Raw genomic sequence first — 17,665 nt, forward strand, 5'->3', positions numbered from 1 at the left:
GAATAAACAGCCTAGCAGAAAAGACAATAGATCAACCAATAATAATGAAGTATGATAAAGGCTGTAATGTGGGGAAGGGAGGTCACAGCTCAATACTGTGATATCACATAGCAAGAACACCTAACCTCATCCAGAGAGAGTCCTAGAAGGTTTTCCAAAGGAAGTGACACAAGAACCGAGACTAAGGGTACGTAGGAGTTAGCCAGGAGATGAGGAAAGGGAAGAGTGTTCAAATCAGAGGGAACAATGGTAGGAAGGACTGGAGGTGAGACAAAACATGGTAGGTGATTTGAGAAACTTGAATGAATGAATACGATATTTGATATATTCATAATACTTCTAGTCAGTGGTTCCATTTGAAAAGTCATTCTTCAGCCAATAAATTCCCACCACAGAGAAGTAGGCTGAAAGAAAGAGGATGCCTCATTCCTTTGCATAACTTCAACCCAATAAGCAGCATCGCTGTGAAACGTCCCAGGACTTACCGCCCAGTGCGCTGAAGTTCTGGCCCACTGTGACCCCCATGTGGTTCCTGTTCTATGTGGCAAACATTTCCATTTGGAACTCCAGGCATTTTCCTTTTCTCCTTTTAACAGAAGACCACAAAATTAGTAAAGGTAACATCTATCTTTTCGTCCTGCTATCAGCAGGGAGTGGGAATGGGATAACCCAAAAGCAACCAAAAATGCCCGTGTTTGTAGCTTTCAAATACACTTACTGACTTGATGCAGTTTATTGACTTTACCGAAACACACACACACACACACACACACACACACACACACCCCATAATTTCTCTTCCTGTTCCATAGTACCTGACTCCTAACTAAGCCTTGCCTAGAAAGAGAAAAATGGGGGCTTTGGCATTAGATATGACCTAAGTTCCAGTTTCATATCTGCCTCTGTGTAATCTTACTTTACCTTAAAATCTTGCCCTAGAAGACAGTTTTATTCCTCATTTTGTAAAACCAGAGATAACAATATCTTTTGAGGGATGTTCCTGGGAAGGCTGAATTTGCATATATAAAGCACCTGGCTGCTGTCTAATACACAGTAGGAGTTCCTTTCCCATCTCTAATATGTCAGAAAAATATCAGACATTCTATTTGCTCTCTCTATACAACTTGCTTTTTTCATCTGATGACTTGTATACAATGTAGTCACAAGAAATGTTCTCCCTTCTCTCTTCTATTTCACATTATTCCTTCAAAATTTGGCTTAAAATTCATCCCCAGGTAATCCTGACTGACCCCATCACACCTGAGCCAATTTATGCTATGCAAATTCTTTTTTTTTTTTTTTTGAGGTGAAGTCTCGCTCTGTCACCCAAGCTGGAATGCAGTGGCACCATCTCAGCTTACTACATCCTCCGCCTCCCGGGTTCAAGCGATTCTCCTGCCTCAGCCTCCCAAGTAGCTGGGATTATAGGCACCCACCATCACGCCCAGCTAATTTTTGTATTTTTAGTAGAGATGGGGTTTCATCATGTTGGCCAGGCTGGTCTCAAACTCCTGACCTCAGGTGATCTACCTGCCTCGGCATCCCAAAGTGCTCAGATTACAGGTGTGAGCCACCACACCCAGCCCAGATTCATTTTTATTATTGTTTTGATATTCTAGGTGCACCAAAACAGAGCTGCATCTTGATATATTTAGCATATACCCACATGGTCTTTGCTTTGTCCATGGTGGGCAGTCAGTAAGTGACAATAGCCGCATTGGCTGATGTGCATACATTACCTGGGAAGGGACATTTTTGGGTGGCTCAATTCTAATGGAGGGATCCCACTCTCCTGGAGGGAGCACCGTCACCTGGTCTAGGAACTCATCAATCCCCGCCAGGAGATCATCTCGCTCTTTTGCCTTATATGCTACGTCATGAAAAATCTACAGAGAAGAAAAAACCCTCAGGAAAGTTAAAAATAACTTTACATGAAACAATCACCAATGGATATGGTGAAAAATGAATACAACCTCTTGATTTTTATCTCTGTCATGGGGATCTGAGATGCAGAAAACTTTAGCACTTAGAGAAGTACAAGGATAGAAGGATTTAAAAAAACAAGCGTGGAAATGAGATGCATTAAAAGAACTAAATACATGTCTGCTAGTATAAGAAGAGATAAGACATGAGTCTAAAGTTGTACAATTATGTTATCTCCACAAAGGATGGAAGGAAAGGCAAGATGTACGAAAAAAAATTTTTTTAATCAGCTTTCCCACGTTGAGAGGGAAATTTTCTTGATCTTAAAGGTTGGAAACACTGGATGGAATTACTAATGAAGGTCCTTCCTGAATTAAGCCTCTCAATCAAAGAAAGCTGATAAAAAACAGGCCACACCTCCCTCTGCCGCCTAAGGCATATGCCTTGAAAGCCCTACTTTGCAGCTTACCGAGCAGTGCAGTCCTTACCAGAGTATGCACTGTGGGTTCAATGTCAAAATGTCAAAATATCTGGTTGTTTTGGTACAGACTAGTCAAGACATTCACACTACACTGCCTGAGGTCACACCCATGACCTTATACAAACTGGTCTCATTTAGTGGAACAGGAGTGAGGTTTCTTTATGTAAATAGCTTGAATGTATTTAATTAACCATCTTCTCTTGAAAGTTAAGCCAACCTTAATATATTTCTCTATATATCCTACTTGGCAATAATAGTTTCCCCAGAAAAAGATTTCTCTGCATTCTTGATTACTCAAAAAAGGAGAGATAACATAGGAAGAAAAATCCTCTAGAGCTTGGTCCTTCCACACTGGGCTCTCAGAGAAGTGCCCTGAACTACTTCCCAGCAGATATTGCAATGGAAAGTATTTTATCCCCAATAACTAGCATATTGCCTGGCACAGAGTAAATATTCAATAAATATTTATGAGATGGAAGACTGAAGCAAAAGTTGCACATACCTCATCTGTCATGATGGTGGCCATGGATCTGCCAATCTCATGGTACTGCTGACCTTTCCCTACTGGACCCAATAAGATAAACAAAAATCTGGCAAAACACACAGAGGAGGAAATTATGTAAGTAAATATAAAGAAGTGCCATTGGTCCTCTCTAAACAGTATAAGATTTCTCTCTCTTATCGTACATAAATCATCACTGTACCCTCAAAAAAAAAAAAAGAAGACAGTAATGAAGGAGCACTTTGAGTTGCCTTGAGCTAATAATAGCTCCACTATGGGCATTGGAAGCTATTGTGCGGCATCATTCAATAATGTGGTTACATTTCTTAGGGTTTCCATAGACACAATTCCTAGCTGTAGAAAAGATGCTTTTTCAAAACATGGCACTGTGGTGCAAATTCAAGGTTGTCTGAATTCCACTTATTGTTCTAATCAGAAAACGATGGGGAGAGGAGAGGGATAAGGAAGTTGAAATGATCAAGCCTTACAGAGGCGTCTAAATGTGTTCTGGACATCTGAATACTCTCTGTAAGTAGCAGGGCTCTGAATCACCAGCATCACCACCTTCAGAGCGCATGAACAGCCTTTTGAACAAATGTTTGCATATCTGCAAACCATACAAACCATGCCAGAATTGTGTAAAGGGAAACAAATACCTTTATTCAGAGATGTTTCCCTGGAATATGGCTCTACAGAACTGAGAAGATAAGACTTGGCTTCCTATTTTAACAAGTTATTGGCCCTTGCTATGTCCTTTGAATGGTCTTCAATTCTCTATTTCCAAGGCTATAGATACTGTGCAGTCATAGCCTTAGAAATAAATCTCAGAATTCCTCTTCATGGTGGTTAATCAAATATACCTCAATTTTCTGAGATTACTGCTGATTTTTTTTAAAAAAGACAGGGTCTCACTCTGTCACCCACACTGGGGTGCCATGGTGCAATCCTAGGATTCTAGCTCACTGCAGGCTCAAACTCCTGGGCTCAAGTAATCCCCCACCTCAGCCTCTCTAGTAGCTGGAATTAGAGGCACACACCAGCACATCTGGCTTTTCTGCTGAATTGTAAACACCATTCCTAAAATTAATTAATTCTAAATTTCAGTATTAAGTGGTTTCTTCTACCAGCACTACATAAATTTGAATTTTGGATAGAATGCATGAGTTTTATCTTTGCCTTTACCTTGTTGGGATTGGCACTTCTGTTAGGCCTGAGAGAAGAACAGCTGGAGACAGCCTCACAAAGGCAACAATGGGACGGTCCAAAATATCCACCTCTCCAACCAGGACATTGGAGGCCTCGGCCCCAGTAGGAATTTTTTTCATGAAATGAAGGTCTACCTGAAAGTCCAAAAGAAACATCTGACAACTTGGGAACCACCACCTTAAATATCGTTTTTAAATTTTTTATTTACTTTTTTTTGAGACAGAGTCTCACTACATCACCCACTCTGGAGTGCAGTGATGCAATCTTAGCTCACAGCTCTCTGCCGCCAGGTTCAAGCAATTCTTGTGTTTCAGGCTCCCTAGTAGCTGGAATTACAGGCATGCACCACCATGTCCAGCTAATTTTTCTGTATTTTTAGTAGAGATGGGGTCTTGCCATTTTCGCCAGTCTAGTCTCAAACTCCTGGCCTCATGTGATCCACCCGCCTCAGCCTCCAAAAGTGCTGAGATTACAGGCGTTAGCCACTGCACCTGGCCCCATCACCTAAAATATATCTTACACTCATATGTCATTTTATGGTTAGCAAATGTTTTCTTATTTTATTTGATCCTTACAAAAACCCCAGAAGGAGGATATGACAGATTGTATTCGTCCCACTTAAAGAAAAAAAAAAAATGAAGTATCTGAAACCCAGAGAGGTGAAGTTGACTTGCCCGGGACCACAGAGCTTTTAAGGTATAGGTTCGGATTTTAAAAGCAGGTATTCTGATTTCAATCCCATTCCCCCAAGCTTCCTCCAAGAGAAATGTTTCTGAAGCTCTGGGTCACATTCTTTCCCTTTTTAAACACTCAAATGTTTTGTCGGGGGTTTCAGGTTTTCCAAATAAAATGGAAAGCCTTATGAGCAGAGGAAGTGATATGACACTATCTGTGTTTTAGAAACACAGTGTCAAAGATAGACCAGAGCAAGGAGAGGCTGGAGGCAGGGAGACCAAGGCTTGGACCATAAGCTGCAGCGAGACACTGCTGCTACAGAAGGCCTCAGATACCAAAGTCACAGTCCTCAAGGAGAGCCTCAACCAAGAGTTAGTTTTAGGAGACATCTGTCTCTAAATAGATATCCAAAATATTGTTTTGGCAAAACCCTTGGGGGTGAGAAGGAACTGCTGGAGAGCAGGTACCAAAAAAAAATTGAAAAATCAAGAGATCTGTTTTAGGGAAGATTCTAAGCAGCTAGTCCCAGTTTTCAGTATGTTGAATCTGGAGAAAGAAACTGTTGAGTCAGCTTCATCCAGGCTGAAGGAGAAGGGAAAAGACATGCAGAGATGGGCCCCCTTTTATGCAGAAAGGGCTCTAGTCTTAGGGAAAGAGTCTTGAAACACTAAACCTTACCCAGATTCCAGCAATTAAACTCTGGATTCCACTAAAAAGAACCTTAGGCCTTGAAGCCAACTTCCCACCACTCTGCTCACCTTGCTTAAATCCACAGGACTATGTTCACAATTCACTCCATTTTTTACTTCAAGATTTGTAGTTGGAACAGACTGAGGAGACACGGTTTGACCTATTTGGAGAAAATGAAACAAAATCCTGAGTCCCTGCCCTTTTCCCCTTCTGACACATCCCACCCATCATCAGTTGGTTCTGCCTTCTCCTGCAAAGCCTACCTAGAAAAGAGGTTAAGATGACTACGAAGTCAAGACCCACACACATCTTTCTCCTTATCTACTAGTTAGTGGTAAGGAAAGGACAGAGCTCTTGCTACTTCTGCACCTTCTTTCTGAACACATTTATGACCCTCTTCTATTTCTCTATTAAGGCAGTAATCCTTCACCAGACATGCATATGAGAGACCCCTATGGAAAACTTTTCAAAAATATAGATTCCCAGGCATATCCCCTGCACATGGTGATTCACTATGAGTAGAGACCAGGAAATAAATGTAGATGAGACCCTTCCTGGCCACAGGAAAAGGAACCAATCAGTAGCCAAAATTCTGAGTGATTATAATCCACCATGCATCTGGCTAAGGGCCTCACATGGATTAACTCATTGAAGTTCACAATAAATTTGTGGAGTAGGTCCTATTATTACTCTTACTTTATAGGTAAGAAAGTGAGACTTAAAGAGGCTTAGTAGAGTGCCCAAAGTCATACATTTTGTGAGTGGTAAAGCCACAATCACAAGCCTACAAGTCTGACTCCAGAGCCTACTCTACTGTATTTTGCCTCCCTAATCTAAGATATTTGTTTGCTCCTAAAAAGCTCCAGTTTACCTTCTCGGGTCTCAAATTGTCCCCAATGTGGCTATCTCTCAAAAGCTACATCAGTTCTGAGGCCACCCTGGGGCATAAGTCCCTCACCTTGGGTCCGCTGAGACCTATCTGAGGAATGCCGTGAGAGAGAGATGAGCACCAGTCCCAGCCACCAATCTTACCAGTCTCCAAAAAGTACTAAGTGCCTAAGTGGACATGGAAACATATTAGACAAATACAGCCCCTACCCCTAGTAAGTCAGCATCTCCAACTAGTTCCCAATGTCTTATTAATAAAGAGAGAAAAATCACCTAATAATCTTACCATGTTTATCCATCAAATGAGGATCAGACTGCTTCTTGCCAACCTCAGCAAAGGAGCGAACAATGGGAATGAGGTTGTTTCTCTTCTTTTCATTCTGATGATGATGCTTTTTGAGAAGGGCTTCCCGCACTTTAACCCTCATGCTGTCATTCAGGTCACTGGACAGTTCTTGCTGATCCAGGATCAGGTCTGGAAAGTAGGCACTCACATGAACACTCAGATTGAGGGTTAATGAACCCAAGAAGGCCAACATCAGGTGGAGTGGGGTAAAGGGCATGGAGTAGGGGGAAGCAGCTCCACTAGGGTCATTGAGGTGCAATTTCAGCTTCCTGTCTGAAAGTGCCATTTGATGATAGTGACTGTGAAAAGTTATACTTTATTCATGTAACAAATTATTCTTATTGGGCATAGAAACTATTGAGCACTAGTACAACAATTTTTACAAATGAGGAAATTAAGGCCCAAATGCTAGAAAATTCTCCGAGGTCTTACATCTAGCAGTTTGCACAGCTGGGATTCAAATTGAGGACTGTATAATTTGAAAGCTCACATTATTACCTGCTTTGTTCTGTCATCTGCCAAATTTCCCCTACATTCCCTTCCTCCAAGATTTTAACATTGCTGTAATTGTCAAGAAGAACTATAACTGTAGAACTCCAAAGGGCTATTTAGAAGAGAAATCTATAAGAAAAATTAAGTTAACTAACCACTCACCCCAGACAATTACCACCAAGCATCACATTTAAACCTATCAAGCCCAACAGATTTGAGGAGGAAAAAAATCTCAATACCTAGTGTTAAGTGGCAGTAAACATAGCAGTTATCAGTATGAGTTCTGGAGTTAAAGGCCCACATTGTTTCCCTGTTCTACCACTTTCTAACTGTGTGATCTTGAGCAAGGTATATAATCTCTCTATACCTCAGTTCTTCATCTGTAACATGGAGCTCATATTATCTGTTAAAAGGTTGTTACATGAAATTAAATGAGATGATATACAGTGCTGATTTCCTTTTAGGCACTTTACCTATCAGTATCCCTAAAATATTATGAACATATTAGGTACCTGATGTGAAGAATCATAGCACTTTTACTTCAGTCCTATGCACTTCTTCAAAAGCCTCCCAAAAATCTGAACCTATCCTCAATTTCTAATTCTATTCATGACTATCCAAGTACTAGAAGAAATAAATGAGGAAAATCTATTTAATATTCAAGCTGAAGAGCCATATTTCTGTATTTTTAACCTTTATATTCATTGGTTCTTTCCCCCTATATTATAATCATGCTTCAGGACCCTTCATCTTGGGGGAAAAAAAAGAACATCCACCTCATGTCTCCCTCTATCTATCACCTCCTGTCTCTCTTATCACTTAAAGTTATCAGAAGAAAAATTATCCAACCCTTACTGACACTGCCCACAGTGCAGGTGATCTCACCTGAACTACTGCAATAGCCTAATGCATTTCTCCCATCAACTCACCCTCCATATTGCTGCCATCATTATCTTTCTAATATGCAAAATCTGATTGATCATTACCCTGTCCAAAACTCTCCCGTGACTGCTGTTGTTTACAAAGAGTTTTAAACAGCTTCAATAGCTCCCAGGGATTCTTCTCCCTAACAAATAACCTTTTAAGGAACATTCATGGGACTTCAGACAAATAGTCAAAAGTTGGCAAAATGTGACTCCAATGATGAACATGAGAATTTCATTTTTCCCAGGCAGTCAGAGTGATACTTCTGGGGTACCTCCCTGAAAAAGAGGGGGGCCCAATGTCCCATCAGTGCTTACCCCTCCCCTGGGTCCTCCTATGATCCCAGAGAGACAGAATGACTTGGATACTTGAAATAGAGAAAGATTTGGAGAAATATTTCTTAACCTGTCCAGCCAAACAGAACCAATTCAAGAGAAAACTCCCCCATGCATCCAGGTGTTTCTCCATTCAGGCCCCAAACATAATAACTTAACACTCAATCACATCAGGAAGAACAATCAGATATCTCCCCTTCACATCTTACTGAAGAGGTAGGGGCACTTTGGCTCAAGTTCCTGAATATCTGCCCTAGATGCTATATTTTAAAGTCTTTAATTCTCTTTACTCCTTTTTTCCACACAACTTCCAGTTGCCCCTTTCTCTAATTATTATCAAGCATGTCTCTGTCGTTGCACTTATTTTAATTGTTATTTCCATGGCTATTTCCCCCACTTGAAGGTGAGCTCCTTGAAGGTAGGAACCGTTTCTTTCTTTTACTTTTTTTTTTTTTTTTTTTAAGAGACAGGGTCTCACTCTGCTACCTAGGCTAGAGTGCAGTGGCACAATCTTGACTCACTGCAGCCTTGACCTGCCAGGCTCAAGTGATCCTCGTGCCTCAGCCTCTTGAATAATTGGGACTACAGGTATGAGCCACCATGCCTGGCTAATTTTTGTATTTTTTGTAGAGACAGGGTTTCACCATGTTGACCAGGCTGGCCTGGAACTCCTGAGCTCAAGTTATCCACCCACCTTGGCATCCCGAAGTGCTGGGATTACAGGTGTGAGCCACTGCACCCGAGGGAACTTTATTCATAACCCCATGCCTAGCACATTATCAAGTATATAGCAGATACAAAATAAAACATTTGCTGAATAAACAGACAAATGGAAACTTAACACCATGTCATTTGAATACCATAATACACCTGTGAAGTAGGTAGAGTCGTTTATTAGCCTGAAACCCTTCCCACAGCCAAGGACATTGAGGCCAGGAAGGTTGTGGCTTGCCCAAGGACACACAACCCACTGTATTCTTTCTGTCACGCCACACTCCTTTTTTCCCACACTTCTTAAATTTATAAGAAAGTTGCTCCGTTTTCCCTTCCCCAACCTTACCTGAAATTTCTTCTATGCTATTTGCACGCATATCCAGGAGGACTGTTCCATTAATAAGGCAGCTCCTTAGCTCAAACAGGCTGTGCAATGAAAGGGTTGCCACATAAGGCTTGCTCCAGCGTTCTCCCCCATCTTCAACATCTTCTTCAAACTTCAGCCACCTGAAAGCATTACAAATAACTAGATGCCAAAGATAGAAAATGAGGAATTTTTAAGAGAGAATCTTCGATGTGAGCCACAGAGGAAGATATCTGGATAGTCATACTGAACATTGTAAAATCTAATCTATATGTTCAGGGTACATTGGTAAGTGAAAAAAGCAGGTAATAGAACACTGCAAGATTGAGTATAGTTTAATTCCATTCTTATTTAAAGAAAATTCTAAAAGTCAAATACATACATGTATAAGACACCAAATATTATATTCCTCATTAACCCTGCAGTTGTGGAATTACAGATAATTTTTTTCTTCTTTTTGCTTATCTTTATTCTTAAACTTTCTATAATGAGCATGCATTACCTGTACAATTAAAAAAATAGATTTAATCTATATCATTTGGACGCATTGACAAACCACATTAATAAAATGATATTTTTCTTTTTATCATTGTCCTGTGTGACCTTTAGAAGTTTGCCAAGATGGAATAACAAAAGACTAATTGCCTTTTCACTTGGTACCAGGTCAATTGGCCTGTTTGAATCTCTCAGCCCATAACATTCACAATACAGCAGGCACCCAGCAAGAGCTGTTTCAGTGAGAGCTGAAGCCACGCTTTGCTAATTACCCATCTCGCTCCTTCCCCAAAGCTCAGGCATCATCCGTAAGGTTCACTGGTCAGTTACTAGAGGACCCTAGACATGTCCTTGGTTATCCTGAGGGCTCTTCTGGGATTTGAGTCTCAGAGAAGCATAATTATTCTACAACCACTTCAGGAAGCCTACGGTCAGGCTGGATATAATCCCAAGGGTCTCTAGATAGCTTGAATTGTCCCAGAGGAAGTTAAAGTCTCAAAAACTCTGTGACTGCTGGTGAATTTGAACCCTGTGGTTCACCTGCAGAAGAAGTCTGGACCTATGCTATGTCTGCTAAACTAGGTCCCCACCAAGGTGGCCCTGTCTACATCTTCTAAGCCAGACCTATAATAATACCAAGATAGCCCATAAACTTACTCTGAGCCCCAAACAAATGAGAGGGGACCCCCCTGAATATCCCATGTTATTTCACCAATCCCATGCTCCAGGTCAACTGGCATAGGTAACACCAAAGACATCATAAAGATGCCAACACCAAAATTCTCCACAGGAGACACTGGAATGTCAGTCCCCATGTCAGTCACAGCTTCTCCCAAGAAGAAATAAGGCAGGCAGGCCTGTCACTTGCTGAAGGGTACACATTTGCCTACCCAAGCAGATCTTGATGCAGGCCATTTTAGGGCCTCACCTGGCTGTTTCCTTCCACTCAGCATCTTCTCCCTCTTTCATACAGATCTCATCCAGCTCTGTAAACAGCTCATGAGGCACATGCTCTTCATCTTCCTCGGTGCCAAGAATGAACTGAACACGCTGAGATGGTGTGTCTAGGAAATCAACCAAAGAGAAAGGTCTGCTCTAGCCTCACACTTAGAACAGAAATAGCATTCTTCCTTACCTAACAACTTTAGAAATATATATAGACAACCACGAATGCAGAAGAAAAAGATTTCTTTATCCTCAGAGAAAAAGCTACTCTGTAGAAGTAGTTTCATGGGAGGAAAAATTTATGAATGAAGACCACTTGAAGAAAACCCAAAAGAAACTGGAAAACTGATGAATTTGATCAAAAAGATTGGCTAATTCTCTAGCAAGGGGTTTTACCTATTATGGTATTGATTTTAGGGGGTCAGAACTGTGAAGTTTTCTTTTCTTTTTTTTTTTTTACATTTGCTTTCAGTTTTTAGGTTTTTGGTTTTATAGTAGCCACCTTATTAAAATGATTTTCATTCCCATATTGTTCTTTTCTTCTGAAAATAGGTACAAACTCATACTCACACACACACACTTATTCCATAATTTTCTTACACCTAAAGTTTGTCTTTAGACTAATATATATTTAACTCTATGTGAATCAAAAAGTCTGTGTGTTTGCAGGCAGACAAGCCACATGTTCAAACAAAAATATATAACAATTTTGAAAAAATATTAAGAGTTTAGAAATGAATTTTATTTATACTCACATATAATTTGTATTATGACCATAAAAATAACCCTATAGTAAATAACAATTTAATTGTATATTTTAAAATTTAAAAACAGTGGCCGGGTGCGGTGGCTCACGCCTGCAATCCCAGCACCTTGGGAGGTCAAGGCAGGCGGATCACGAGGTCAGGATATCGAGACCGGATCACAAGGTCAGGAGATCCAGACCGTCCAGGCTAACACAGTGAAACCCGGTCTCTACCAAAAATACAAAAAATTAGCCCGGCGTGGTGGCGGGCGCCTGTAGTCCCAGCCGCCCGGAACTGTGAAGTTTTCACGAAAATATTTTTGACTCTTAGAGGCATTTCTTCTTAGAAGCAAGCTTTGGAAATCCTACAAAAAGGCTCAAGAATCAAGACCAGCTGCTAATGTCAGTCACATGTCCCCTCAGCCTCCCCATTCCCCTGGGCCATGGACACCCGCCCTGTCTCCCAAGGCCCTTACCGTGGGCCAGGGCTTCCAGGCCTTCCTCCCCCTGGCTGGCTCCTTTGCCCCGCCCTCGTCTCCGGTGCTTCTGGCCATGAGTGCGGTGATGCCGATGGCTCTGCCGGCCAAGCGGCATCCGAACTCCCACATACAGAGTTCTGTGACCTGGAAAGAAGCAGAAGGTCTGTGGAGAGAACTCCTTTAGTTTTAAAAAACAACAACAAAGAAAAGCCTAGCATAGTTAAGAGAAAAAAATATCACAGTTCTTTGGTCTGGTCACAGCTCTGGGAACAACAAAACTTCAAAGACTTCCAGGAGTAAAGATATAGAGATTTTGGAGTTGAAGGTCTCTTTCTTTGTCCTGCACATGCCTGCAAACTTCACAGGGATCTTGTGAAGACTGAAAGAAATAATGTGATTTCCAAACTGTAAAGGCTGATTCAGATGTTATTGTTATGACAATGACAATTTGACTGAGTGATTTTTTTAAAAGGCAATACAGTTGCTCTATGACAAGTGTGGCAGGTCTTGGCAGGGAGGCAGTTTAGAAAAGTCGTTAAGAGCACAGGTAAGGCTCAAATCAGCCCACCTGGGTCCAAAACTCAATTCCATCATTCACTTGCCATGTGACCTTGAACAATTTATCTAATCTCTCTGTGACTCATCTTTAAGAAGAAATATTAAAAGCTTAGTATTTAAACTCAGAGTTTTCATAAGCAGTAAATAAGGTTATGCATGCAAAATGCTTAACACATGCCTGGAATAAATTGTAGCAGCCTAGGATGTATTCATCCTAGGATCAGCTTCCATTATTTTATTTTCTACATTGTAGCATACACAATCTAGAACAGTACTAAAAGAGACTAGTTATAAGTCATGAGGAGGGTGAGGCTAAGGTTAAAAAAAGACATTAAATACTGTACAAAGAGAGGGGAACATGAGAAAATAAGTGACCCAATAGTGTTCCCTCCCTAGTTCCTCTGCTCCTATTTCTTCTTTTTCTTCTTGAGACAGTATCTCACTCTGTCACCCAGGCTAGAGGGCAGTAGCCTGGTCATATCTTACTGTAGCCTTGAACTCCTGGGCTCAAGCAATCCTCCCACCTCAGTCTCCCAAGTAGCTAGGAATACATGTGTGCACCACCACACCCAGCTAATTTTTCAATTTTTTGTAGAGATGGGGTCTCGCCACGTTGCCCAAGCTGATTGCCCCAAGCAATCCTACTGTCTCCACCTCGAAAGCACTGGGTTTACAGGCATGAGTCACCACATCTGGCCTCATTCCTTCTATAAGCCTGCTTTTGTTTTGATCCAGATTTCCAGATCTCTGTCACCTCTACCTGGCTTTCCCTTGCCTTCCTGCCAAACCTGGAGCCCAGAATTTGGGGCTGCTGATGCTCCCATGCCCAATGCACCATGCCTTGGTCTTCTCCCATTTCTGCCTGGTTACTGCTGCTCAGCACTCTAGATCTCAGACCCATTCCCCACATCTTCCACCAAAGGAGCTGTTCTAATCCTTAGCCACTGTCTTCAAATCCACAACCTTATCCACATTCCTTCCTGCTGAGAGCAGGTGACATTGCATCAGTTTTTTTTTTTTTTCCTTTCTTTTTTAGATAGGGTCTCACTCTGTTGCCCAGGCTGGAGTGTGGTGTTATGATCACCACTCATGGTAGCCTTGAATTCCCAAGTTCAAGTGATCCTCCCATGTAGCTGGGACCACAGGCGTGTACCACCATGCCCAGCTAATTTTTTTGATTTTTAGTAGAGACAAGTCCTGCCATGTTGCCCAGGCTTGTTTCAAACTCCTGAGCTCAAGCGATTCTCCTGCCTTGGCCTCCCAAAGTACTGGGATTACAGGTGTGAATCACTGCACCCAGCCCTCACTTCAGTTTTTCCTGAGAAGAGATGGAAGAAGTTCTTCTCTTCCTCAGTCTGGCTTGCTCTCCTCTGCCAAGCTGGGTATGTTAATGAGTATGACTCTATCCCATTGCCTCCCACCCCTCTGGTGTCCTGTTGCTTCTGTTATCCTCAGTCTCTCCTTTCCATCCATCCCTGCCATAGGTTTCTCCTGACTTCTTAAAAAGAAACCTTCCCAAGCAGTGCTACCCACCCAAGCTTCTGCTGTTTCCTCTTTCCTTCTTTATCAAACCACTTCCAAAAACAGTCACAACCTAACTCCCTTTCCTCACCACTTCCTTGTTCCACAGCCTCTGCATATGGCTTCTGACCCCAGTCTCTGCTGAAGCTTCCCTCGTTAGGGACACCACACCACTCATTCACCAAATCTCTATCATCTTACATCTCTCTTAGCTTAGTTCAAAAGACTTTCTTGAGAGCCCACCACGTTGCAGGCAGTATCCAAACCACTTGGGTGCTCTGGGCTCCCTGAGCTCCGGTGCCACTGCCCTCCCCTGGTTCACTTGCACTACTCTGACTGTGCTGCTCCATCCCCCAACAAGCCACCAAAGGAAAGCTCCTCAAGTTTCTGTCCTTGGCCCTTTTCTTCCTTTTTAGTGCTAAACACTCTTCTGTTTTCAAAGTTCACTTCTACAAATGACCTTCAAATCTCTATCTACAATGATTGAACATGTCACAAAGCAAACTCGCCATCCTCCATCTCAAATCGGTCTTATACTCATTCCATGTTTCTGTTCATGGCCTTGTCATTCTCTCAATTTCCTAGGCTTGAAACCGAGCGTTACCTTAGATTTTCAACTCCATTCCCTTTCTCCCTCACCGTACTTTCTATAGATTAGGGCCATCGAAACTCCCACTTTAACAAAGCAGGGGCCCCTTCCTGTCTCTCACATTAAATTAACCCTGCAAACAAATCCTCCTAGTTACAGCTCTGATCATGGCTCACCCATATGAATTCAGGACCTTCATGCTCAGTACTCAATCTCCTTTTTAATCTTTTCTTCTTTTAATACCAATTATACATTCAGTGGGAAAATAAAATGAAAGACCTCTCAAGAACTGAATAACGAGTTCAAGAGAAATAAAAAGTGGAAATCCCAGCCGGGCATGGTGGCTCCCGCCTGTAATCCCAGCACTTTGGGAGGCCGAGGCAGGCGGATCACAAGGTCAGGAGATCAAGACAATCCTGGCTAACATGGTGAAACCCCGTCTCCACTAAAAAAAATACAAAAAATTAGCTGGGCATGGTGGTGGGCACCTGTAGTCCCAGCTACTTAGGAGGCTGAGGCAGGAGAATGGCATGAACCTGGGCGGCGGAGGTTGCAGTGAGCAGAGATCGCGCCACTGCACTCCAGCCTGGGTGACAGAGCGAGACTCTGACTCAAAAAAAAAAAAAAAAAAAGAAAAAAAAAGTGGAAATCCCACATGCTCACAGAGAATCAACATTCTGGGGGGAAAATATCTAGAGATGTATAACTGCCATGTACCTCAGCAACCAAATGGCCTGGTTTTGACTCCATCTCCTCTTCATGGCCTTGACTGCTGTACCCACCATCACCTCATACTCTTTTCTCTACCAGAATCAAACTGCCATTCCACAAATGTGCCAGTGCTTTCTGGACACTGGCTTGGCTCACTTATTCAAGATGCACTGCAGATGCATCTTCCTTCTTGGTATTTTTTCTGATTTCCCCCATCAGATGTGCTGCCTCATTCCTTTAAATTCCCAGTGCCAGGCCAGGCACAGTGGCTCAAACCTGTAATCCCAACACTTTGGGAGGCCAAGGCAGGAAGACTGTTTAAGGCCAGGAGTTTGAGACTAGCCTGGGCAACTTAGTGAGACCTCATCTCCACAAAAGGTGTAAAAAAAAAAAAAAATTAGACAGGTGTGGTGGTGTGCACCTATAGTCCTAGCTATTTGGAAGGCTGAAGTGGTAGGATTGCCTGAGCCCAGGAGTTCAAAGCTGCATGAGCTTATGAGCTATGATCATTACCACTGCACTCCAGCCTGGGTGACAGAATGAGACCCTATCTCTAGATAGATAGATAGATAGATAGATAGATAGATAGATAGATAGATAGATAGGCAGGCAGGCAGGCAGGCAGGCAGGCAGGCAGGCAGACAGGCAGGCAGGCAGATTCCCAGCACCCTTGGTTAGTGCTGTTCTCATGTACTTATTTTTCTATTTTGCGTTAAAGTTAAGCAGCTATCTCTCTTATTCTGCACTCTTCTCTTGCAATCTCCTTGGTGTCCCAAGTTAGACGTTTCTCTCAGAATGCCTACATAATCAAGCACAGTGTTTCACACATGGTCATTGTTCCATAAATGTTCAGCAAATAAAATACCTCCTAAGTACCTCCCTGAAGAGCATAAGCCCTTAGGACCTCCTCAGGAGTACATAATCTGACCTAAGAGGGCCTCTGACTCTGACCTGAAAGGGGCCACAAAAAGAACATGTAACCAAAGTGAATGTGTTTAGGACAAATAAAGTACTCACCAGGGCATGGGGAGGTTGATAAAGTCCTAACTGACCTGAGAATGGAGAGCTTCATCAGGAAGACTTCCCCGAGAAGGAGACTTGATGGGAAGAGTTGCCAACTCTTTATCTTCTTCTTTTCCCAGCAATGGGGTTTCCTAAGGCTGCACTCAACTTCCTTGATAGTGCCCTCCACTTCCAAGTCAGGTTAAAGTGCCTTGGATGCCATTCTAACACCTTTATCTATTTGTCTCTCCTTTTATTTGCCCTCTCTGTTTTCCAAATTCCAAAGTGATAAAGCAAAATAAAAAACAAACAGTAAGGATTAGAGGATAAGATGATCAGAGATCTGCTAGAATGTTAAGAGGCAGGAGGATAAAATGTTTAGTATCTGGTGGAATCGCACTTCTTACCCTCCTGTCTCAGGAGAGTTCTCTGTTGCCTCGTGTATATCTCAGGTCATTTTTAACAGGCAGGTCTCTGAACATAATGTAGTCATCTTGCAACTTCATAGAAACAGAAATATAGAGCCAGAGGAGGTCATCTGCTAAGATGTGGGATTCCAGACCCTGACATTATCAGTATAAACTATAAAAAGCATATAGCGTGAAAATACTAAATTGAATACCATCTTAATAAAATACAATTTGTTAACTCATTATGTTCCATTATAGTATGTTAATGAAATCCCTGTAGCACACTACTGAGACCAACCCAGGTGGCATTAGCAGCAGACTAGAGTCAAGTAATTGTGCCAGATCCTGTCCCAAGGGCTGGGGATACAATAGTGAACAGAACAAAGTCTTCAGGACACATATTCTGGTTGGGGGGGTCAGAAATGAAAACAAAAATATATCATTTAAATATTAATTATTACTATGAACCAAATAAGGTAAAATGCTAGCGTGTCTAGGGTAAGGGGTAGGATGGAGAAGGGAGACTTTAAGATGATTAGAGGGGACATCTGAGTGATAAGAAGGAGAGGCCATGAGAAGACCTGGGAGAAGAGTATTCCAAGAAGGGGGAAGATCAAGTGCACAGGTCCTAAGGTGGGAATGTGCAGAGCTGGTTCTGGGGCAAAAGGAT

At 42.1% G+C, this 17,665-nt stretch overlaps 1 protein-coding gene across 4 annotated transcripts in view; it reads right to left on the reverse strand.

Annotated features, from left to right (window-relative positions):
- SLC4A8 (solute carrier family 4 member 8) overlaps nucleotides 1-17,665 on the reverse strand; it is an 88,561-nt gene that overhangs the window by 50,095 nt on the left and 20,801 nt on the right. For all 4 annotated transcript variants that reach the window (XM_054663326.2, XM_001147055.7, XM_016923368.4 and 1 more), the window contains exons 3-11: nucleotides 12,202-12,348; nucleotides 10,964-11,099; nucleotides 9,523-9,683; nucleotides 6,652-6,840; nucleotides 5,546-5,637; nucleotides 4,089-4,246; nucleotides 2,907-2,994; nucleotides 1,740-1,886; nucleotides 486-586 (exon numbers count right to left, since the gene is read on the reverse strand). In XM_054663326.2, coding sequence (XP_054519301.2) covers nucleotides 486-586; nucleotides 1,740-1,886; nucleotides 2,907-2,994; nucleotides 4,089-4,246; nucleotides 5,546-5,637; nucleotides 6,652-6,840; nucleotides 9,523-9,683; nucleotides 10,964-11,099; nucleotides 12,202-12,348 — 1,219 coding nt within the window. The remainder of the gene's footprint in view (nucleotides 1-485; nucleotides 587-1,739; nucleotides 1,887-2,906; nucleotides 2,995-4,088; nucleotides 4,247-5,545; nucleotides 5,638-6,651; nucleotides 6,841-9,522; nucleotides 9,684-10,963; nucleotides 11,100-12,201; nucleotides 12,349-17,665) is intronic.

Source organism: Pan troglodytes, chromosome 10 (assembly GCF_028858775.2).
Source record: "Pan troglodytes isolate AG18354 chromosome 10, NHGRI_mPanTro3-v2.0_pri, whole genome shotgun sequence".
NCBI classification, from domain to species: domain Eukaryota; kingdom Metazoa; phylum Chordata; class Mammalia; order Primates; family Hominidae; genus Pan; species Pan troglodytes.